Consider the following 25229-nt stretch of genomic DNA (forward strand, 5'->3'; position numbering starts at 1 on the left):
AGCTTCCGCATTTGGTGAATGCGACCCACTTTTCAGTAGAAAAGTTCTTTTTAAATGAAAGGTGCTTGCTCTTCGTTCGGGATTATCGCTCAAATTAAATATTTAACAGGATTCGCCGCAAATCAAGCTTGTAACAAAACAATACATTTACAAATATGCGATAAAAAGCTCACTTTCAGTGAGAAATCTATAGAGGATGTTGACTTGAAAATTTATCCTTTAAATATTTAACTAGATATTTTAAACACAAAATAAGTAAATGAGTAATGAATGAAAAACGAACTATTTCAACTACTAGTTCAAATATGTATTTGAATCACCTACGTTTTGAGATAAATTAGAATCAAAATGCTGTTTGTCTATTTTAAAACAGCAAGCTTACAAGTTTAGTAAACATACAAATATACATATGTGGCTTTGTATAGGTATAATGAAACCAATGCATGGGAGTAATTTTTTTTACAATATAAAAGCACTTACACAATTTAATGACAGCATATTGTTGCCGATGCTTATTCATGCGGATAACATTTCTTAGGAAGTCGTTTCATTATCATATACATATGTATATAAACTTTTACACATCAACATTGTTTTACACATTCTAGGAATCAAAAACAATTCCGAGACCCGTGTACAACTTAATTCAAAGGTATTAAATGATTGTCTTTGTTACATAGGTAGGTATAAAAAAACAATAAATACTCATGCCAATGAAATGGTTCAGTAGATGAGTACTTACATAAGTTATCATAGAATGAGTCATGCTTTGGAAAGTGAATTACCTGTGGCATGGCCGGTCTAGGACTTCTGGAAGGTCCACCGACGACGACCGCGGCAGCCTCCGAGATGGGTGGAACAGGTGGAGGTGGAGCCGGAGACCAGAACATGGTCCGCACCCCACCAGATTCGCCCATGATGACGGTGGGCGTGTTGCGGGGCCCCCTTGCAGCCTCGTGCAAGAGCCCTGCCGGGGGGAAGTTGCCTCCGATCAGTTCCGGCTTGACGCCGTTGATCCTGTTGGGCTGCACCCAGAGATGGTGTTGATGCTGGTGCTGATGCTGCTGTTGTTGCTGTTGCTGTTGTTGTTGCTGTTGCTGCTGCTGCTGCTGCTGCTGCTGCTGCTGTTGCTGCTGCTGTTGCTGATGCTGGTGCTGCTGGTGCTGCTGTTGGTGATGTTGAGGCGAGTGTTGCGGGGGCGGGGCGGGCTCCCTCTTGACGAGGATGCTGGCCAGCTGTCTCGGAGAGCCCTCGCTCTTGATGACCGAGCACGAGGCCACGGAGCGAATGACGCCTGGGCCGCAGGAGACCGTCATCGAGGACGACAGCGAGATGGAGGTGGGCGTCTGTATGGATGTCGGAGTGGTCGGAGGACTCGTGGCGGGTGAGACGCCACCGACGGGGTGGACATCCATGTCGGTGTCCATGGATGTGGAGGCGTGCATGGTGCCCGGACCAGGGCTGGGCCCTGGGGGCGGCGCCCCCGCGCCTTCGCCCCCACCCGCACGACCGTCGGGGGACCCGCGGCCCTCGCACGACATCTTGGGCGACAGTGGCACCAGGTCCGGGGAGGACGTGCTCGTGTCCGCCACTGATTCGCCTGAAACAAATCAATATACACACAAATTAATAATAGCTTGAAATAACAACTCTAGAATACAGAAAAAATATACTGGCTTAACTACATACATACATACATATTACGCAGCGACAAATCGCATTCAAAATCGCTAGATATCTGCATAATACTTACATATATCGTTGAATAGAGCATGAATGACGCTTTGTATTAACTACTAGCTGAGCCCGGTGCTCGTTGCAATGCCACAATAACGCCTGCAATTCCCATTCCCGTTTCTCGATGTGTTTCGATAAGTAAATGTTTCAGTTTCAAATTAATACTTAACAATCAAATTAAATTACAGTAATGATAATTCTTCGGAAGAACACATTAAAAATTATTCAATTGTTTGTTTATTTTACCCAACAACGCAGGTGGTGACGCGAGCACATTTGAAATGATTGCGTTGCAATGCCACTCATTCCTGTTTTAGCGTTCCCGTTCCCGTTTTTGGGCGATTTTTTTTACAGAAACCATCGCGGGCATACGCAGAATAACTCATGTAAGTTTCATCGCAATCGATTGAAGGGTATAGGAACGCATACGTGATAGACAGACAGACATTGATTTTTATATACATACATAGATAGAAGATAAAAATTAGTTGATTTAGTATTGACAAAAGTTATGAACAAAATGTATGAAGTTTTCTAAAAAAATCTCGCAGAAGACTATAATAAACAAAATTCCAATGATGTTCGCATAGCAAATGTACATACATATGTACATATGTACATAGAAGATGATAATGAAATGATAATTCACAATAGCGATCGAAATTTTTTATTAATTTTATTAATTGAATAATTAATTCAGAAAATGATCTGTTGGTGTTTTTATCGACTATTTATTCACATCAGATATTGTGATATTGAAATGTACATAAATACACGTACTTGTGCTGATCAGGGCAAATCGCACGAGAATGTGTTTGGCCATGAGTTGTAAGCTTCGGGCTTATAATCTAGAGTTTAAAGCATTTTTAGTTGGGAATAAATTGACAGAAATTATTCATAATTTTATGAAAAGTTGAGAAAATTCGTCGATCGTAAAATTTTATGCTTCCGTGACTCGTTTTTCCGACGAGAACGTGTTTTGAAGGTTAATTAGTGATCATTTTTGGGGTATTCATTTATAGACACGTCGATAAATTTAAGAGTGTCTATTCCCAAACATTAGCCAGGTAGGGAAAATCTTTATTCATCCATGCAATAAATAAAGATTCACTTAGAATATTTTAATACATCTATGTATAATACTTATTGAAATATTAAAAAAATCAAACGTCTTCTACAATGTGTGATCACTCTAATAATTACGTACATACGGTAGAAAATCTAGCTATAAGAACATATACAAATTTTAAGTTAGCGAAGTTGAATAAAAAAAAGTGTATATATCTGACTAATGAACCAGAAAACTTTGTTTGGAAAATACGTCTTTGAAATAATTTTAATGGTCGGTAACTTTCAAGAAAAGAACGGCATTTGAAGAGAAGAAGAAGTTGACCAAATTAATTCCATCATTCCATGTATCATGATCCACTACATTTAGAAATTCTCGTGATCTTTAGTATAGTACGAACATTCAGAAAATGAAAAGAAGTTATCCAGTTAATCCTATACTATTAACCTTTGAATTGAGGACAAATTGATAAAAGCTAAAGTAGCAATATATAAAGCAACATACAAATGGAAAGCAATATTCATGCATCACGTTCTCATGTCCTCGGTTCGGTCGATGTATCTGTAATACTTTGACTATAGTGTGTTATAAACGATGTTGAAATCCCTAGATAATATGTGCGAATGTGTGAATAAATGAAAAGTACGAAACAATTGAACTCACACGAAATTTGATGAACGCGCATAAATTTTCAAATATAATAATTAGTAAGAAGACATGGATAATATATGTATGAGAAAAAAATTAATAGACCTCATCCACAACTATTTGATGGATAATTTCAAACTCAAAATCCATCTTTGTGAATATTGTCACCGGATGAAAATTGTCAGCGTACCCGTTTATGATCACACATTGTCGACTTTCACATTTCACTTTCGAAAATAGACGCGGAAGACATTCATTCGAGACGAGAAAAGTGATAAATTTGCATGCGAGTTAAAATTATTGTATTTTTTTTTTTTGAAAACCTTGAAAATGACGAAAACTTGAATATGTTAGCAAACTGCATACTTGGTGAACACGTCGGAAAAATTCCACTTTGGAAAGTTTCAACCGGGCACATTAAAAAAATAAAACAACACGATTACGACTACACATACGGGCGTGGAAGAATAGCATATTATTATTCACATATGCAAAAGTAAAGATAAGTCTAAAAAAATGACTACCGATAGTTAAAATCTCGACTCGGATCAATTAGTTCAAATTAAGTAATAATTCAACTATTATATATAACATATTATATTGAGATAGTATCACCCATTAACATCATCAACCTTTCACCATTCACTGCTCAATGGAGACTTATTCAATTCATTATCTTATGCAACTTGTATATCTATGTTTGTATTTATATTATAAACTAGCCAACATCCAACAGCTTTCCCTGTTTCCTTGTACATCCATCTATGTACATATATCAACGTGTAATATACATACATACATATATATGTATATGCATATATGTATTTACTATTTTATATGCAAAATATGTATGCTATTTGAATGCATGTAATGTAAATTTACATATAAAAACGAGTGTTTGTACATTTGTATATTTATTTGTCCACTATGTGGCATTTAAATATTTGGTTAATTATTAAATAAAATTGGTCAGTAACTTTAAAATTAAATAGTTAATAACTAAGTATATACGAGATTGATCGCAAAAATGTTACACAAAGTCCAATGCACTCAATAAAGTAAGGAACGCTGCATGCTCGGCATAACTAATATATGTACATATATGAAACAGAATATGAAGGTGAGAAGTTGATATGATGGAGAGAGTGAAGAGATTAAAATGATAATGGACGGGTCATGTGGCTAGAAGAATGGACGAAAGTTGGACGAAAGAAGTGCTGGAATGGTACCCAAGAGAATGTAAAAGGATGAAAGGAAGACCGCAAGGAAGATGGGTAAATTAATTTTTTTAAAAATGTGGGGAGAGATGGATGAGAGTTGCGAGAATTGAAGTGTAATGAAGAGGCCTTCATCCTGCAGTGGATAGGCAATGGCTGTAAATGATGGTGATGATATATGTACATATTTCACTTTAGTCAGTTAATTTATCGTTTCTATGATTTTTCCCCCACAAGAGGATTACCCATGCAAGTATTGTTCGAAAAAATATTAATTAAAATAACAACAATAGAAAACCACAGACAATAACAATGTATCTTATAAAAAAAAGGAATAGAAATATAAAATTACTAATTTAGGAAATTCGAAAATTACGACCCATTTCTCAAAATGAACTGACCATTAAATCAAAATATTGACAATTTATATTAGTTACTGACCATATATTACAATTAGTTACTGACCACATACAACAATTAGATTGTGACCATTTACCATAATTAGCTACTGACCGCATAATATACATATTCTATAACAAGCTACTAACCACATACTATAATTAGTTACGGACCTTTCTATAATTAATTACTGACCATATACTATATTTACATATATACTGACCATTTATTATAATAACTAACGAATTAATTGTGGTTCATATATTTTATAAACATATAAATAGAAATGTGAATGTGTATCGGAAAAAGATTTTTTTTAATCTAACAATGTCTTGTAAATACATATGTATGTATGTATTAGCATTGAATAGAACACAGTGGAGTCCCAAAATATTTAAATATATCTTGTACATATTTAAGCAAACTTTCACCATAGCTCATAGTTTAAATTTGAAATGGATATATACGTACATACATACATACATATGCAACAATCCCATCTCTCATACCTATGTATATCTACATACGTACTAGGGATCCCAAATATTCGAATATATTCGAATATCGAATAGTAGCTTTAAATTATTTATTTGTACTTTTTAGGTTTTTGAGCTCTTTTTCCTATTATGCTTTAGATTAACATTAGAATAATATAATACTGTGATTACTAACCAAATTAAATTAAAATTGTAAAATAGAAAATGATCAGTAGATCAGTAGCTATTAAAATAGATACAGGATGTATTGTGAACATAATTTCGTAATAATAAAAAGCATTTAAAAATCAAATCAAAATTTATTTGAACTTTTAAAAAGTTCAAGATATTATTAAAATATTAAGAAAATCATTATCCAGAACATCAAATAGAACTAAATGTGCTGTAGATTGAAAATAAAAAAAAAATAAGTTCGTATAAAAAGTATTCGAATATTCGGATTTGGGATCCCTACAGTAAGTACTACGTACATACATATATCTTATATATAATTTCGAAAGAGACTTTTTAACTACATATGTACGGTTTGGTTGGGAGCATCGAAAACAAATCAACGTTTCTACATATGTATAACGACGATATCGATATGGTAGAATATAACTCTTTTTCGATTCAAATAAATTGAATAAAAAAACAAATGAATGTCTACTATTACATATATTAGCCATGTTTAAGCTGTTTATATTACAAATACTGAGCGAAGCCGGGTAAAACCACCCGTATGTAATAATCTATCTATGTATGTATGTATGTACGTATGATCGACTATCCCTACCGAAGTTAGTACGTAGACTACGCGTTAAATTTCAACTCTCGGATCCTATTCTTCCAAGCCGGGTCGCCATTAGCCAGCGCTAGGCGACGGGCACCGATAGGGTTAACTCGATTCGTCAGCACGTGGATTCTGCACCGTCACGTGGGTGGCTGCTAGGTGAGGTCGTCGACTCTTTCGCCTAGTTTCGCCGCCGCCAGTTTCGCAATTGGCCGCCTCGCCATCTCCATTGGTCGGGTGCGCATGCGCCAACACCGCCATACTATTATACTATACGACACTATTGGGTTGACCCTCACATAGGAGGCTGACTCTCCTCACCAGCTCGGTCGGTGGAGGAGAGTTGGAAGCACAACGTGCATTTGACACTGCGTCAATTTCGCTTCGTGCAAACAAGTTGCACAACTCGACTGTGTGTTCATATGAACATACGTACATACATACATTGTATATAAAACGGGGCTTTGGAGTCGTTAAAAAAATATAATCATTGTATAGTAAAAGCAAAATTTATAACTTCAACTTGTATGGAATGTTATAGTTTATTGTAAAAATTAAATATTTAACTGTATTTGGAATGATATGATTATTTGTAATATATCAAGGCAAGATAATACACTTTTGAAATGTGTTATAAATCACAAATAATATAACATTCAAATTGTATGAATATTTTATATACACAAATTTCTTTTGTTTCAACAATATATTTCAAATTACTCCAAATCAGATATTTTATTTTTGCTACTGGCAACTAGGGATCCCAATCGAATATTCGAGTATTCGAATTATTCGTCTGATTTTTCAGCCATTAGTTATTCGAATATTTCATCAACTATTCGAATATTAATCGTGTATATATTTTTTTATAAACTAAATACACAAAATCAACACGAAAAGAGTGATGACGAAGAAGCCGACGATTATGAAGAAAATGAAATATATAATGGTGATAATTGTGATAAAAATGAAGATAATGAAGAAGATGAAATGTCTACATGTGAAGAAACGGATTTGAATTCATTAAATACGGAAATGTTTGAAGAAAATCACTTTTCGATCGATAATAGTCTCTACGAAATTTTAGAAAACATCAGAAAAATAATACGAATATTTAAGAAGTCACCGGCGAAATATAAATTTTTACAAGAAATCATAATTAAAAACTATAATAAGACGATTCATTCAAATTTACTATAATAAGACGATTCATTCAAATTTATGCTTGGTACATATGTAATTACCTTTTTTTAATTTTCGAATATATTCGAATATTTGAATAGCTCTTGATTTACTATTCGATATTCGAATAGTTGAAGTGGACGAATATTTGGGATCCCTACTGGCAACCCGCTTGACGTTTGGTTTGCCGGGAAAACGCCGATTCTGTCTTTAGAGATGTTAATTTGACATTAAATGCCGTTTTGACATTTGTCGTGTAATTTATTTTACAACCATGCCAAAAATATTATCCCATAAATTATCAGATCATTTCAGCTTTTCTCAAACTGTAATGATTGCTGATTAATTTTTGTATACAATTTATATATTTATATTTCAATACATTTTAGATATGAATGAAAGATTCAATTTCAATATCTAGGGATTTGAAAGCTTTTCTGAATAGATATAATTATTTTGGAATATTATCGATGAATTCCTAGGAAAAAGTCAAGCTTTAAACCATAGAATAAAATATGTATATATTTTTCATTTATTTATAGATATTTTGAATAAAGATATGCTTGATATGATATCTATGAATGAAAGTTTGGAACTGAAAGTTTGAAAAAAATTTATAAGATATAGTGCGAAAAAGTTATATATAGTTATAGGCTTTTAAACAATTAAAGTCCGACAAACCGAGTGGAGGGCGGAAAGTCAAACACATAAAGCTACAGGCCACTAAATGTCATCGTATCCAAATTTTTTGCATTCTTAAACGTGTTTATTACGATTATTTTTCACCATCGAATTAACAGAAGCGATTTAAATTTATATCGGTGACCAAACAGCGCAAAATGGCAAAGTTTCAAACTGATCGGAAGAATGTAGGCATATTGCCCGAGCGTTTAACAAAGTAAAACATAGAAAAGCTTTGTAAAAATACTTTTTTTATATGAAGTTTGAAGGTTATAAAAAAACGTACATATATACGGGCAATAGTGAGTTTTAATGCATACTTTAATACAATATACTTTAAAATTGAAGCCATTTTCAACTTCTACCTATCAGGCTCATTCGAACGAATTTCCACAACTTATATAAGAAATTCAGGTCCATTTTCTTATATTAGTAATAGGAAAAAGACAAAGATATAAACACTGCTTCTCAGATATACATATAATATATGTATTGAGTATGCGTGAATCACTCTGGTTGCAACAATTCACCAATATATTTGGTATTGATTAATCACTCTCTTCATGATCGTAAGTATGTAATTCAATACTCACATACATACAAAAAAAGATTTCTAAACGATTTCGACTCCCGCAAAAAAATCACGACTGCACGAGTCTACAACCCTAATATAAAACGATACTGAATTGTTTCTAGTCAAATTTTATTACTACGCCGTCACTGTCCTAATATAATTAAATTTACATGGACGTGGGCAGATTAATTGAATTTGTTCGGTGTCATTTTGGATTCTAATGCTACCTTAAGAGTACAATCGGTTCTTTATGCCGAACTAAGTAAAAGTAAGCACCACCCATGTGTGCTTTTCAGAAGCCAAATACATATACATATGTATGTGCCCGAGTATATGTACATACATACAATGTATATGTATCTAAACCTTATCTATATGTTACCTTTATCCAATACCGAAATTTGATAACGTTATTCTTTTATATTTTTGTCTCATGTGTACAGTATGCACGTACATATTTACTATTCCTTAAACAATTTTATATTTTGTGTAATTTAATAAAAAGTGGGTTAATTTTCGACATCCACATTTCGTGAATGTAAAGTGTACAATACGGAAGTAAAAATTGTACAAAAAAGATTAAAGTTATTAATTAATGTATAAAAACTGTTAATGTTTATGTACGTGTTTAAGTTCTATTAAGTAATCCTGTATTCATATCAGGGATATGAATCAAATTAAATTTGATAGCTATTATAAAGTTTAATTATGATAAAGATTTTTTTGTGATCGATTTAATATACAAATACGTATTTATAATTTGAATTAGTTCTATTTAGCATATTAATTTGAATGATTGTGTGTGTTTGCGGAAAATTCTATCAATTCGCCAAAATATTGCGTGCTTTAAAGGTCCCCAAAGTTCATGGAAACAGAAATATTTACAGTAATAAAATTCTAAGAAATTCGTTTTCGCTTATATAAGTATTTTTTTATCAATTATGTATGTCATTATGCCCTTTAATAATTTAAAACTTAAACAACACATTTGCTTTTAATATTTAATTTAATTCTATACATATGTATGTACATATATGAACGGAAAATATTAAGTATCATACGATTTTCCACGCTAAATAGAAGTAAAAAGGTGAAATTGGAAAACGCGATAATTTGCGATAGCACGTTTATATTATCTGTTGTTATCATAGAATGGACGGTTACAAAACATCTAATATTTGGAAAAAAAAAAACTGTATCTAAGTCGCATTAGCAAAAATCATTGAAAAATCCCAATATACAAACCTTCTCTTCCGTAAAAATCATTACTGACAAATTGAATGAAATATTTTCTATTTTCAATGTTTATGTTGCACGAAAACAAGACACTTTTGAATACAAGGTTACACGAGAGCAAAATATTTACGAACAAATTACTGTGCACACTTCTTTTTTTATTTCCTTCACTAAACTACACTAATATTTGAATGCACTTTATATTAATCCAAGATATTATTGTATGTATATTAAAACGATTTCGAAATCCACTTTAAGAATGTTATTTTTATAATATTATTTACTAGATAGATTTGGGCCAGATTTGAGTACAACAAAAACAACAACAACAACGAGTCACACTGAGATGACGAAATATTCCATTTGATAATTCAATATGAGAAAAAAGTACCAATCCTTTCACAGACATTTATACGATTGTGGAACTAGATTACATCATACTTTGGAAATCACCAAATCAAAATAATCCATTTTTAAGCAACGATACACTAAGTGATGGTTTAATTTAAGTTGCACAGCCAGAGCTTTCTTTGAGTCGATTTGGACGGGAAAAAAATAGCCGTCCGTATTATCGTAACCAAACGAGATGATCTCATATTCGTCACTGATTTCATATTCGAAACGAGGTAGGTTCTCCTGGGTATCATTGCACTAGGTCAAGATCTCGACTAAGTGTGGTGATTGCCGCGCCGTAATTGCGCAATTCGCGAATATCGAGCTATCGGTGAGCGAATCGCGGACCACATTTCGTCGCGACAGTTCGTCAACCACTGAACTGCATTTATCATTCGCGATAAATGGCGACGCACCACCGATTCGTTTTGGCGCTATACGTATACGCGAGAGACGCGAAAAAAAAATAACACAAGTGTGTAGCACAGACACACATTATATTCTCGTGCTCAAAACGGTTCACACAGCAGACGTGAGCGAAAACGTATGTGCGCACGCGCACGCCAGGAGAAACGCAGTTAGAGAAAATGTCAAGGATGTAGTCGTCGGCATTGGCAAACAAATTATTAGTATAGGCAAAAAAGATTGCGAAACGCCACTGGAAACGTAAACAACGGCAAGGTAATGTGCAGCGCGCGTTAGCAGTGGGGAACCAGTGGCGTAGACGCGAGCTTTTTCCACATATCGCTACGTAAGTGTATGTGGGTGCCGAAATAGCGCGGAAAATTAGAGTTTCGCGTCTGGCTAAATGGACCACCTGTTGATGCACTGTGGACGAAAACAAAGCCGGTATAAAATTACACAGAACCATCATAAATAAATACATAATACATGATCTTGCATGCCAGAGTCGTCCTTTCTTGTCAGACCCGTTTGGGTCAACGAATGATTCAATCTCATACGCAAAAAAATTCAATTAAAACATATATAGACCTATATCAAGTCTATACATTACACACATAGTAGGCAATGTTAAGTATAGTTGACAAGCTTAAAGTATAGATAACTACTGGCTTTACCCGGCTTCGCTCGGTATTTGTAATATAAACCGCTTAAACAGGGCTAATCTAATAGTAAACATTTAATTAAATTTATTTGAATATTCATTTGGTTTTTTTTAATTTAACGTCACGGATTCTACGAACCAAAACGTACATACATATACACATACGTACATAAAAAGTCTCTTTCGAAATTATATATTAGATATTATAAACTAATGATAACGTGTTCCAACACGTTATCATTAGTTCAGATGGATCAGATGGATCAAACTTCAGATGGATATGAAACACACAATAATCAAAAGAAGAATACATATATTTTCTGGAAGCTTCGTTCGATATATTAAAACTTGCTCAGTATTTTCTGTAATTGTTGTGTCCAAGGTTTGACGTTCTCTTATACATATGTGTGTAAGCAAAACAACATAATTTCGAAAATAAAAATTCAGCGTGGAATCATTAAATCGAATTGTATAGGAGAGTGTACAAATGTCACCAAGTCTTAAGGACTTGGAAAAAACATTCAACTCATTATCAGTCTCGGGGCTTCTAGTATTTTTCAAAAATATATATCTAGTCAATTATTATAGTTTTTTATACCAATCCTATAATTTGGCATCGGGAATGTTGAATCACTTTCTGAATAACTGAGAGAGTGAAAAACTGTTTCACTGTTTAGCCTGTGAGATGTCAAGGGGCGGCAGACATACGTGATTGGATAGGTAGCTGTCCTTCTGATTAGCTTCGATTTGACACAAGATTTCGATGTAATTTTTAATGAGTTCGTTAGTGATTAAACTCCTCTAGCTTCATATCAGATTAATTAACTTACTTCAATTTTAAATAACCTCCATATGTCGGTAAGATATCAAAGCGACTTGAATAGTGGAAGTGGTTCAAAATCAGATCACAATTTTTTGACGGGCAGGAACGTCACTGGATTAACAGAGTGAAGCTAATAAAAGGCGTTCGTTACTTTACTAAATGTATCACATTTCCAAGGGTTCCATATTTGTACTTATCGGTGAGAACTTACATACTTTCAACATCCTCGCCATGAACTTTTGTTGTTTTTTCGAAAAATCTCAGTCAATAATAAAAAGCAATAGTGTATATGTATGTGTGCACGGACACATTTCCGAAAAAGGATTAAGCACGACTTTCGTCAAATGGAAGTGAACTCAAAAAATGTTATAAATCGTAAACACAAATTACACATAATTGCTACTATTGCTAAATTTCACTTTATATGATTCACAAAGTTATATTGTATGTAGTTACCAACATACTATTCATATTGAATGGACTCATTTTTAATTAACAATTCAATATTGATTGTTCAATTTTTTTTATATATGTATATGTATATATATATAATATATATAAAAAACATAACATATGCATGAATCATTTTTTACATAATATACAGATAAAATAAAACGAGCGACCGACATTTCATTTCCTATCGCGCATTCTACGAAATTGCATACAATACATACATATATCATACTTAAACAAGTATAGTAAAAGTTATTTATGAATGTGGATCTAGTAGTGTGAGTGATTGCTAATCAAAGAGGAAATACTTATGTACGTACATACTATGTATATGTATGTATATATTAAACTATTTTATATACTAACATACATATGTACATAGATTTAATAGATTTCGCTTAGTGGTTCGTATAATCTTGTGGTACACCTACACATTTACTAATAAACGGGGGTGTCAAAGATAGTGAAATCTTAGATTTGTTCTTATCTCACACTGCGGAGAATAATACGACCGAACGCATTGTGCATGTTTTATTCGAATATTTTGGAAAAGGTTGCCGACTGCTGATATAAATAAATAGCACTCAACGCAAGTGTCTCGAGCGAAAGCGAGCGCGATCTAAGTTTGGACGATGCGTAAAGATTTGTACAATTTTTACACTTAAAAAACATATCGTATTACGTACAAATTTTATATGCATAAGTTCGACGCGTTTTAATTTTGTAAATTCGCAAACTTTTACTTTCACTTTCACTGTGCCGCGTTCGGACACAAACTTTTAATACATACCGATACTTTCGCGTCATGTTCTCTTATCATCGCCCGTATATACATACATACATACCTATACATAATGTGCCGAGTGGTTTTATAAAATGTACGAATTGCATTCGCGGATTGTTATGCATTTCTTTCGCAACAACCGTGCGACGGATGGAGATGGATTTGATACTCTAAAACCGCAACGAGAGAACGTTGCACAAAATGTGATGTATGGCGCGGCGTGTCTAGTCGTAAATTCATACGTTGCGCAAGACTGCACTTCGGTTTAAGACTATGCATCGTGGAACATCTCAAGAACGTCGGATTAGAATGGTTTTAAAGGAGATCGTACGATGAATGGCTTTTGATATAATTTAGATCAGAATCTAATGGTTAAGGCCCCCTGCAATGTCGGAGTGAGTCACATACAGTGTCGCGGAAGTATTCGGCTGCTGAGAAGCCGAGAGACCATTGACGAGCTGGCCGTCTGCCGGGTATTTTTAGTAGTCTAGTATGGCAGGGATTACAAAACTGTATTACTGACAAAATAATTTTCACTAATAGACACTGTAGAATGTATGGAAGTATAAACCCATAACTTCCTATAAAAGTAAATAACAGAAAATTTCTGCTTACCAAATATTATAAGTTTGCCTTCGAATTGAATTATATACTCGTATAAACATTTATAGAAGGATTATTTTTGAAGCTTGGTTTCGTGAGGCAAAAACTACATCCGTGTTTACTGTCTTAGATAATTTCGTTGTTTAAATTCGGCATTTTGCAGAAAACAATTAATACCTTACAATATATCTTCAGGTACAATTTTACCACGAGAGAAAAAAAGAGCATATTCCAATTTTTCATTACTATAGATATATAACTAACTATTAAATGTGTCGATTATTATTTTTAGAACCTAGTGCATTATATTTATTGAAGATTGGATTGGATATAGACTAGTAATGGCACCCAAGAGAATGTAGAAAACTACATAGGCAGGTCAAGGAAGGTATAATACATATGTATGTACATACGTCGAGCTGATGAAATAAGAAAAATGTGTGTAGTCAGATAAATAGCCGTAGCTTAGAGAAGAAAAAAATGGAAGTATACATATATTATGATGATGTTAATTAAGTTAATTTATGATGAAGTTAAGTTATGAGTCTAAAATAAATCAGTGCGATTTCGAATGTATACACGTTAGAAAATATTGTAATAAGAAAAAGATCCATTAAAACTTCGCCATTTTGTAATTTAAATCAAAATATTTCAGTTAATCAAAGCAATTATCTCACTTTGTACAACAGAAAAAAAAAGATTTACTGATAAGAATAAGATAAGATGATTGTGATTTAATGCAACGAATTCATTTTTTTACTATAAAACTATGCAACGATTCATCCCAACTTAAGACACAACTACCACTACCACAACATACAGATTAATTAAAAACGAAAGGAAACACTCCCAGAAACAACAACAAATTCATCATCAATGATTACGCAACAGCTCTAAAGCCACTGATAGCACAATCCCGATAGAACGAACGGTAAACACACGAGATTGCGTAGGTGAAACCGACATTTTTACAAACGGACCGAGAAAAAAATAAAAACGTGCAAGTAAACAATGCGAAACGTCACTCATGGTCACCGCGAATTCTTAATTGCATAATTTAAATCCTGAAAAAATAAAAACAACTACGCATAATTAAACTCACCGTCGCTACTGCACCTGGAATCAACCTTTCTTCTTTTTAGCTTGAGGTCTTGGAACAAGCTCATGTTGTCCAGGTCACAAGGGCCGCGGGTTAGTGTCATAATTCCTGCAACAAAACGAATAAAAATTAATACAAATAGATATAAAAAAAAACAAACACAATTGCGGTTCAAAGACACGTACAGTAGTAGCTCAATATTTACACATGTGCCTCTTTTTTTATTTAATACTAGTAACTACTCATTCCGCGCGTCGAGAGATGTTCCGAAAAGTATCATTTCTATTTTACATCTACACAATTGATATTTCACCGGTGTGTAGGAACAATTGAGCAAATATTTATTTGGTCCACTTTCACGTTATGTTTATTAATTTTTGTCGAACACACACACACACATGGCTATTATTCGATTGAAACACTCAATAGGAAATAATGTGCACGATATCAAGGTTAGCACACATTTCGACGATTCGATAACTACGCACATACGCAGTGGGTAAAATATGACGATGTAAAAAATCTTTATATAATTCGATAATAAGAAATTTATTTCACATTTTAAAGCTTCCCTACCATGAGCTTACACAAGTTCCCTCACGTTTCTTGCTTAACGTGGGTTCAATATGGCACATGTTTCTAATATGGGATGCGATCTGCGATCACGTTTGTTTTTGTTTTTGCAATAGTGCGCATTTACCTTCAACTATGTACATATATACCGGCATACTATATAAAAGCTCAAACTAATTTCCGTCTTTCTATATGTATATATTTTAATATAATACAATTCTAGAACTATTATACATACAGATGTACATACAGGTGTTGAAAAAACACGGGAAAATTTCGAATCACAAAAATCATCTATCCAAATACTAAAAAATCATAATTAAAATACTGATATCTGAGATTAAAGAGGTTTATTTAGGATATGTTTTTACGTCCATTTTTAAATTTAACGATAAAACCAAAATAAGCCTTTTTATTGCACCCATTATAAAATTGCGTCTTCAAAATATTTTTATTTCAGGTAATGAAATCTTTAATTCAGGTATTAAGTATGATTAACTTTATTGCAGTTGCTTTAGACGTTTCATTTACTAAAAATATACGACAAGAAAGGCATAATTATGATATTTTCAAATATATAGTGCAGAATTTATTCAAATTGGACTTTATCAATAAGATCAAATAAAATGTAACTAAAGAAGACGAGAATAAATAAGATATTGTATTTATACATCAAATGAATTCTACAAAAAAAAATTCTATGTAGAATGCTGCATAAGATACGGTTCACTCAAACTTTGTATGAAGAGTAGACGAGTATAAGAGTGAAAGAGCAGTTTGGCTTAACCAGAATATGAAGAGCATGGTGGATATACTGAATAAGTTGTAATAAGATTTGATGGAAGATAAACTAAGAAGATTTTCAAATGGTACACAAAAGAATGAAAGTACATATGTAGATAGAATGAAGCAATGCCACCGTAGAAATGACCGAAGAAATAAGAAAAAATGACAATATATGTACATTTATACAAATGTATGTACATACTTATTTAGATTTATGAATGTAAATATTAACAGTATAAATTTTTTTTAATTATTTATTAATATATATTATCATAGAAAACTTTTAATATATGCACGTACATTTGCTTATTTTTAGATACTACATACATATACGTATGTATGAGTATCTAAAAAAAGCACAAACTATAAATAACAAATCGGTACCGGTCGGTAAATAAGACAAGCCGTTAATAGGCCTATCGGTGTATTCTAGTATAGTTTCATTATCGATTTTCAATTACAGCGGTGGATAACCTGCGACAGGGGTCGACAACCCGCACACATGCCATTTCCGATTTTCCAGAACGCAAAGTTCATACACGATAAGCACACGTTCGATTGTTCGTTTGCGCAACTCGTTGTTACCCAACAGCACCGAAAAAATTGAACATCCATTAATCAAAATCCCTATTGAGAGAGCCATTTTTACGAGCGTCGGCGAAATCGACGACCCTTGAACTATGAGTGCGATTGAAGAGGTTCGGATAGCACTCACCGACACGAGATGCACATTCGCCAGAGGCCAACTATGTATGCAGATACCTCAGGACCGTTACGGAGGTATTGTTGCGTTTCGGTTCAAACAAAGAAGGTGAAAGTGAAGCTGTAGTCGGTAGAGAAGGAAACAATGCTAATGTTGAGAACCGGTTCGGATGTGGATGGTGGATGTCGTGACCGAGCCACGGGCGACTTCTATCTTCGCCAGCATCCTCGTGGCAATGAGAATGCCAGTTATCTTACAGTACACAATATCATAGGTCTATGTAGAACTGTAGAATTTTATTTCTAGTAATTTCTTGTAATAATTAAATAGTATGCTGTTGAATATATTACTCGACTGTATTTCCCAGAACTTTTGCTTTTCCGTGTGTGTGTGTGTGTTACGAATTAACTGGGTCAATATTGATGGTGTAACTAGCGCCCCTTGGGTTCATAGGACGATAGCGTGTTAATAATGATTGTTAAACAGTTATACATTTGCAACGATAACTTTAATTAATAAAAAGGAAGAACATATCTTTAATTATACAAATAGCTTCATATACCTATGTATTATACATACATATGTACATATATGCATTGAGATCACTTTTGTAGTAATATTAAAAAAATATAAAAAAATCATTAAAAAATTATCCCAACTAGACTAAAAATCTTTTACATAGAACCTACATATATAATACTAGTGGTTTTACCCGGCTTAAACATGGCCATTCTAGTATGTAGTAAACATTTTATTAAATTTATTTGAATCGTTTTATTTTATTTAAATTCTTCGGATTCTACGAACCAACGATAGTTACATACATACATACGAAGTCTCTTTCGATATTACATATATATTATATACTGTATAGATATGTACTAATTTATTTTTAAATTTAACATTTACATACATGGAACTAAATAATTAAACAAAATTTCCAGTATTTTTATATGTAGTAACATAAAAAGGTGACGTAGTAATTATTCGTAGTAGTAAAAATTGATTCTACTGATTGAGCGTATATGAAGCTAATTCCCAGGAAATAAATATGAATCATCATATGAATAATATGACGCTAAGTGTAAGATTTCTAATATCAGTTTATCGATTTTGATACAAATTCATCAACAATAAGAAATATCCGGTGGCCCTTACGGCATAAACTCCGAGTTGATGAAGACTCGAAAAATGAACTCGTACCAAAGAATTAAGATTAGTAATGGGGGTAGACGGTTTCGTCGGCTCAAACACGTGTACTTGTCCCGTAAACCGTGCACCCCCACCCCTAATCTTAATGCTTTGGTACGACTTCATTTTTCGAGTCTTCATCAACTCGGTAAAGTGGGTTTGCGCCGTAATGCAGACCCCGAAATATCATAGAGCAGGGTTTAAATTGTATTTTAGATTAAACCGAAAACAAATAAAAAAAATCACATTCGTAAGTAAAATCCTTGACATTGAATATGACATCGAAACAGAAAGGGTTAAAGAAAGTGCGATTTTACTCTTGCACGACATTTTTATTTTTTATTTTTCATTTCTAATTTTGTAGACACAATACAAAACGGTATGCGCATACATTTTAGCAACGCTCATAACAATAATAAATAATTTGCATGCATTATCAGCAAACACTACACGTATTAGAAAGCTACGCTAATTGCCTCTTTATGAAACGACATATACCACCTAACGATACCGTACTAAACACATTTAATAGAAAATTTAACTATTTCGAAAATCTACTCTAGAAAAGAAGACCTCCTTGACGGGAAACATCTGCCTCTCGAAATGTTAAGGTCGTATCGGCCGTTTATCGACTACTTATATGTAGTTTAAAGTGAGGTCAAATTTTTCTACGATTCGGTGAATAGTCGAATGCATTATTCGATATATACATACATATGTACATATAAATACATACATACTCTTGAACTTTATTCGCGTTCGAAATATTATCGAATAGAGAGCGAGTTTGTTGAACCGACTTTTATAACACTAACATATGTATGTACGTGGAACACTTCACCACGACCTACATAGATAATGCTCTATTGATAAAAACCAATACTCTGATACATGCATTACATTTATATATACAGATGAATTTGCTGTCGTCGATGTGAATGTTGCGTTATGTGGTTGGTCGATGACGGATTTTTAAACTTTCAATGTCGCCCGCCGATGACCTCAACAGATTTCCCATACAAAATAAATAATAACGCCACTGTGCTAAATTTCGTCAACACAATTTGATATTAGACGCACAAAGAAAATCGTTGAATAATAATATTCTTAGAATTATTACAATTATGCAAGAATCGAGGGATTCCGAAACGGTTATCAAGACCAGCACCCAAGGCGCTAACCCCTTTTTTACGCATCTATGTAGCTATAGGTACATACCGAGTGCCGTATTTTATTAATAGTATAGACTAGTGGTTGGTTAGCATACAATGCTTTTGAAAATATGGTCACGGGTTCAATCCCACCGGTTGCTGCTGGCCAGACCTTGGATATGTGACTCCAGGTCGATCGTTTCCTATCCGAATTTGCCAATTTATCTGATTTGAATTGAAACGGTTCCAACGAATTGGCAACCTTTACCTATTTTCTAGCAAAATTGAGTTTTTCAGCACCTGAATTTCACTGATTTGTATTTGTATAATTGCTGCAAATTTGTCCATAGATTTCCGTGGATCGATTTTTAATGTTAAATCGATGTTTGTATTTGCCTTTTATACTAGTTCAATACTTCTTTACAATGTTTGACCATAGATCATGTTCAATGTAAATATGTAATTAATAATTTTTCATATGTATACCACAATCCTCGCTTTGGAGAAATCTTTTAAGACGAGTGTGCATGATTGATTGAAATAAAATAAAAATACAAAATCATAATTTCTATGACAAAGTATTCTTTTGAATTGTAGAAATGTATACAAATAAATTTTTGATGACTCCCGCAACGTGCTTTTGCATATAGCCAACTAGACGACAGTGTATACAATTTTTATATTGAGAAGTAAAACGAGTGTTAGAAGTTTCAGTGAAACAAATAAAAACTGTACCTATGTATGTATGTACATATATAATAATTCACTATTACGTACGAGTCCTAAGGATTCTGTTTTTCATTGCAAATTCACATATTTTTTCGCCATTTCTATTAATGATTCACTTCCAAATTAAAATTTAATCAAAATGAAAGATTCGATTTCTTGTGTATTGTAACTATCTTTCAAAAAAGTGTATTATATTTAATACACTTTTTATAGTATATTATATTTTACTTCAAAGCTTGCTCTCAACCAATAGGAATTACAAAAACTAGCAAGAAAATCACACCTAAAACATTGTGTATATAAAAAAAAACAGTGGAATAAAAAAATAAAACTCGACTAGCGGTTTCGAACACGTGTCAAATATAAAAAAGGCTAATTCTTAATGAATATTTCATGAGCGTTGAAATTTTAGAGCTAAATCTTCAACTTGACCCTGTCAAAAAGGACAAATGTCACTGTATAAATTACGTTCATTCATTTCCTGATTTTACCTACATGGGTACATATATTATATATCGTAAGCGTGCCCACACACGCAAACACAAAAGGAAAGAACACACCGGGTTATCTGTACACGAAAAAAGTAGGTAAACACGAAGGTTCGTCAAAATAACGGTTATGAGCAATTAGCCGGTTTCGATAAGGGCGTCAAAGTGCGCTTTTCCGAACCGTACGGCAATGTGTTAACTGTGTCAAAATGATTACACACATCCGTTAGTCGCTTTTACCAAATGCATAATGGGCGCGACGGGACATTTCCCACATGCTTTAAACAGGTGCATCCAATCGAGGGGTCGCTTTATATGTATATGACATAGAACGCACCAGCAAGTAATACGTAAATAAATTATTGCAATAGAACTGCAAATTGTATGATCGATAAATATTCAACGATCTTTAGAACAAAAATAATATGGGTCAAATAGAAAAGTTTCGTATATGATTTATCAACTATCGGGCGTTAAACAGTTAACGGAAAGTGCGACTTTAACACGACGTTATCGCTTTTGCGATAATTTCGTATAGGAAACGCTGACAATATTTGGGTTGTTCTAAAATTAATATTTACATAAGTACGTATGTCCGAATATAGATAATCGAAAATATAATATATTATACGACTTTTTACTCTCAAATTTGATCAACATGACCATATAAACAATCATTTTGGCATTCAATACTAATTTGACATATATTTTCATACAATAAAAGGATTGTCAATCATATAAAGCATGCAGCTTCCATCTTATTCTATACTATTGTTCATTTGAGTTTAGCTTTGATAAAAGAAGAAAATTTGTCAAATTTTTGTGGAATGCCCAAAAAACTGTACAATAGTAAAAATTATGCAACGTATCAAATTCTACAAAAATCACCAAAAAAAGTACAATCAATTTCAAATCAAAATTAAAAAAAATAACCAATCACGCACGGGTATTATATTATATAATAATATTACGAAAAGACCACTCGACAAATATAACAAATACAAAACATGCGCGTTCAGCTTATAAATTTGATTTATGAATATTTAACGAAAATTTTAATGACCGTATTAAAATACCTATTCCATATTTAAAACGTGACAATATCCGAGTAATTTTCGTTACGCAAACGAGTTACAATTTAATTCGATTTAATTGATTTCGCACGACGAACGAAAATCGTGCGAAACGAAGTTATTATAGACGTAACAGCCGAATTGTAATTTTTTTCACTTTATTTAATTCATTTTTACGATACTTGAGCGGAAAAAATCGTATGCGATAATTCGACGCGAGAGAGAAAGTTAACCCGTTTGCGTGCAATTGTATCTTGAACTTGCACAAAGAAGCGTTTCCCAAATATAGGCATCGTGTATTTTAAAACGTGCGTCACACATATACATACACACACACACACACACTATATACATACATACATATAATTCAATAATTTACTACAGCTAGAACTTTGTTCGATCGTTTTAACAATTGCGATTGAAATTTAGTATGTCAAAAATTGCATTTTAAGCACTTTCGCGTCTTAAGGTCAAGGTAGACAACAAATGAAAACTAGAATATTGCGAAATTTTTACCGCTAGTGTACGTACATACGTATTTGCCAATTAGAAATCGACAGTGGGACATTTCATACTGTGCGAAATTGCTATATCTATTATACATACATATATGTAAATATACAAAGAGAAGCGCATGCTTGCTTTTTTACTAGTTTTTATTTAATCATGGCTAAACGCGCACAAGTTAGATTCAAAAGATATCAGATATTCACTAGAAAATGTAAATAAAATTAAAAGTTGAGATTCTGTTATATGTAAGAAAGATCTTTTTTCTAAATAAAATATAGTTGGTACAGGTTTAAAAAATCTTACTGACCTAGAGATTTAAAATGATCAAAAACGATGTTAATTATTTTTACAATTTCAGACTGTATTTCCCTGCTTTTTATTAACATATAAAGAAATACTGTGATATTGTTTTTATATTTATGAGAAAAAAAAGTTGAGATTTATCGATTTTATAGAACTTTCATAATTTTACGAATACAATAATAAAATTTTATGCTATTTCACTTTGTTTCTTTGATAACTACTAGATAATATACTAGAAATAAGGAGAAATTAGTTGTAAGTTGAGTAAGAAAAAAAATACAGCTGGGGGTGTTTTTCACAGGGGTGTGCTCATGTATAATGCCCTCCCTGAGTGCATCAGGTCTTCTAAGACCATGGATGCATTCTTGCGAGGTGCGAGGAGACACCTCTCTGAGGGACAGTACATATATAATTGTCTTTGGCCAGGAAGGCGCATTGGGTTTACCTGTTAGGCCTTCTTGGTGTAAATTAAATAAAAAATAAAATAAAATAAATATAAGTTAAATATAAAATTTTAGAGTTAAGTTATAAAGATGTATTTTTTAAATTAGCTAATAGCTAAAATTATATATAAATAAATAAACTTTAATTTACAAATTGAGAATAAAATGTGATTGGAAAATAAAATACATTTAAGTCACTACAAAGTAGTATATAAAAAATAAAAAAAAACTATTTAGGTAATGAAAAATGTCACATTTGATATACGTCATTACGAATTTAAAAATAGTCAAAAATCGTTTTCAACAGTAGGTACAAAACCGTCTAACTTGAACATATGTACACTTTCATCTTAAAATCACAAAAAAGGTAAAAAAAAAAAAAAAACGTATGTAATGTAAACGAGGACTTAACATTTTCACGCGCAGAACTACATAAACTTAACACTTTACCGACAGCGGTGGTACATGTTGGCGAACGAGTTAACACTTTTTCGTACGAAGAGGGCGACATTGAGGAATACGTCGACGACGACGAGGACGATGACGACCCTTGTCCAGGTCGAATTCTTTTACCCACTGCTGACGTCATGCTGCTTCCCGGACGGTGGGGCGAGGGCTGAGTGCCCCGAGGGGGTGTGGCGGCGCGCCCCCTTGGATGTGGAGGCGCCGCCCTCCTCTCGATGACTTTGAGAACGACGACGACGAAGACGACGACGACGACGACCGCGGTGACGTCTGCACCAGCCGGAGAGTCGGCAAGAACAGTTCGTCCAACTTTCACTGTCGAAATTTCGGCGGTTCGCAGGCCAACGACCTGCCATTACTGTACCGTAGCGTTGGCTTTCGATTCTCGACGAGCGGCGAGGGGTTTCGCTCTTGACGCTCGTTAAAGTCTCTCGACATTTTCGCATTACCTCGCTGTAACACATATACATTATACATAATAATATGTGTGTACATCATATTTCAATGTCGAATTTATAATATGTATGTATGTACGCCAAACTGAAGAAGAATTGTGCAGTTTGGGAAGCAACAATGTATTAGTGTATCTTTAAAAAAAATAATAAAATGTTCAGATCATACATACATTTCTACATGTATATAGTACATATAAAATGCAGTCTTATTAAAACATACCTACACGTTTTGAGATTTATTGGTATATCTCTTGTGATTAAATTTTCCATTCTATAACGTTCAAAGTTCAAGCTCTACTTTTAAAAATATATGAATAATGTTTTAAAACAATATTTTTAAATATATTGTAATTTAAACCCTATTAAAAAAAGTTCTTTTGATGATTAATCTTTTATAACAAATATGATACCGTATTCTTCGGAAAAGTCAATGCTATGATCTCAACACGTATTCTATAATTATTGTGATAAAATTAATCAATTAATTACGTCAAACAAATGTGATTTATCTCAAAGAAATAGTAGTACAAATTTGATATACATATGTTCATACCAGTGGCGTACCGTGAAATCCTCCTTGTTTTTTCGCAAAGCCTTACTTACTTGTGCGTTAGCAGGACACAAGAGGTCTCGGTATGTAAGGCTTTGCGACAAAAACAGGGAGAATTTCACGGCATGCCACTGGTTCATACATACATATGTATGTATGCATACGATTTTGGGAATCAAAATTTAATGTAGAAATGTAAATAAATCGATAACACTATAAAACTGAGATCAAAATAAAATATATACAGTTAATAATGTTATTTACGGTTTACATGCATATACATATATATTCCTCGCTTTACGGAACCCATTTAAAAGGAATTTAAAAAAACTCTTTGGATACATTTAAAAATATATTTGAATACTTATAAATGTGCATAGAAGACATTAATCATCAAAATATGCCGACGATGCATTAAATAGACTATTTGAATCACTGAGGAAAGATTTTGAGACTTTTCGATCTACGGACAATATGCAACTACAGAAGATAAGTATATGTATATGTACGTTATCAGGCACACCATGCCATGGAAATCTATCGTTTTTGTCGCACAGCCTTACTTATGTGTGCGCG

At 33.2% G+C, this 25229-nt stretch overlaps 1 protein-coding gene across 1 annotated transcript in view; it reads right to left on the reverse strand.

The window, feature by feature from the left end:
* Hr4 (nuclear hormone receptor 4) overlaps positions 1–23772 on the reverse strand; it is a 48372-nt gene extending 24600 nt beyond the window's left edge. The window contains exons 1-3 of the mRNA XM_077443347.1: positions 23757–23772; positions 15237–15341; positions 834–1600 (exon numbers count right to left, since the gene is read on the reverse strand). Coding sequence (XP_077299473.1) covers positions 834–1600; positions 15237–15341; positions 23757–23772 — 888 coding nt within the window. The remainder of the gene's footprint in view (positions 1–833; positions 1601–15236; positions 15342–23756) is intronic.
* Between the last annotated feature and the right edge of the window lie 1457 nt (positions 23773–25229).

The sequence above is a fragment of the Arctopsyche grandis genome, chromosome 12, assembly GCF_051622035.1.
Source record: "Arctopsyche grandis isolate Sample6627 chromosome 12, ASM5162203v2, whole genome shotgun sequence".
Classification (NCBI taxonomy): Eukaryota; Metazoa; Arthropoda; class Insecta; order Trichoptera; family Hydropsychidae; genus Arctopsyche; species Arctopsyche grandis.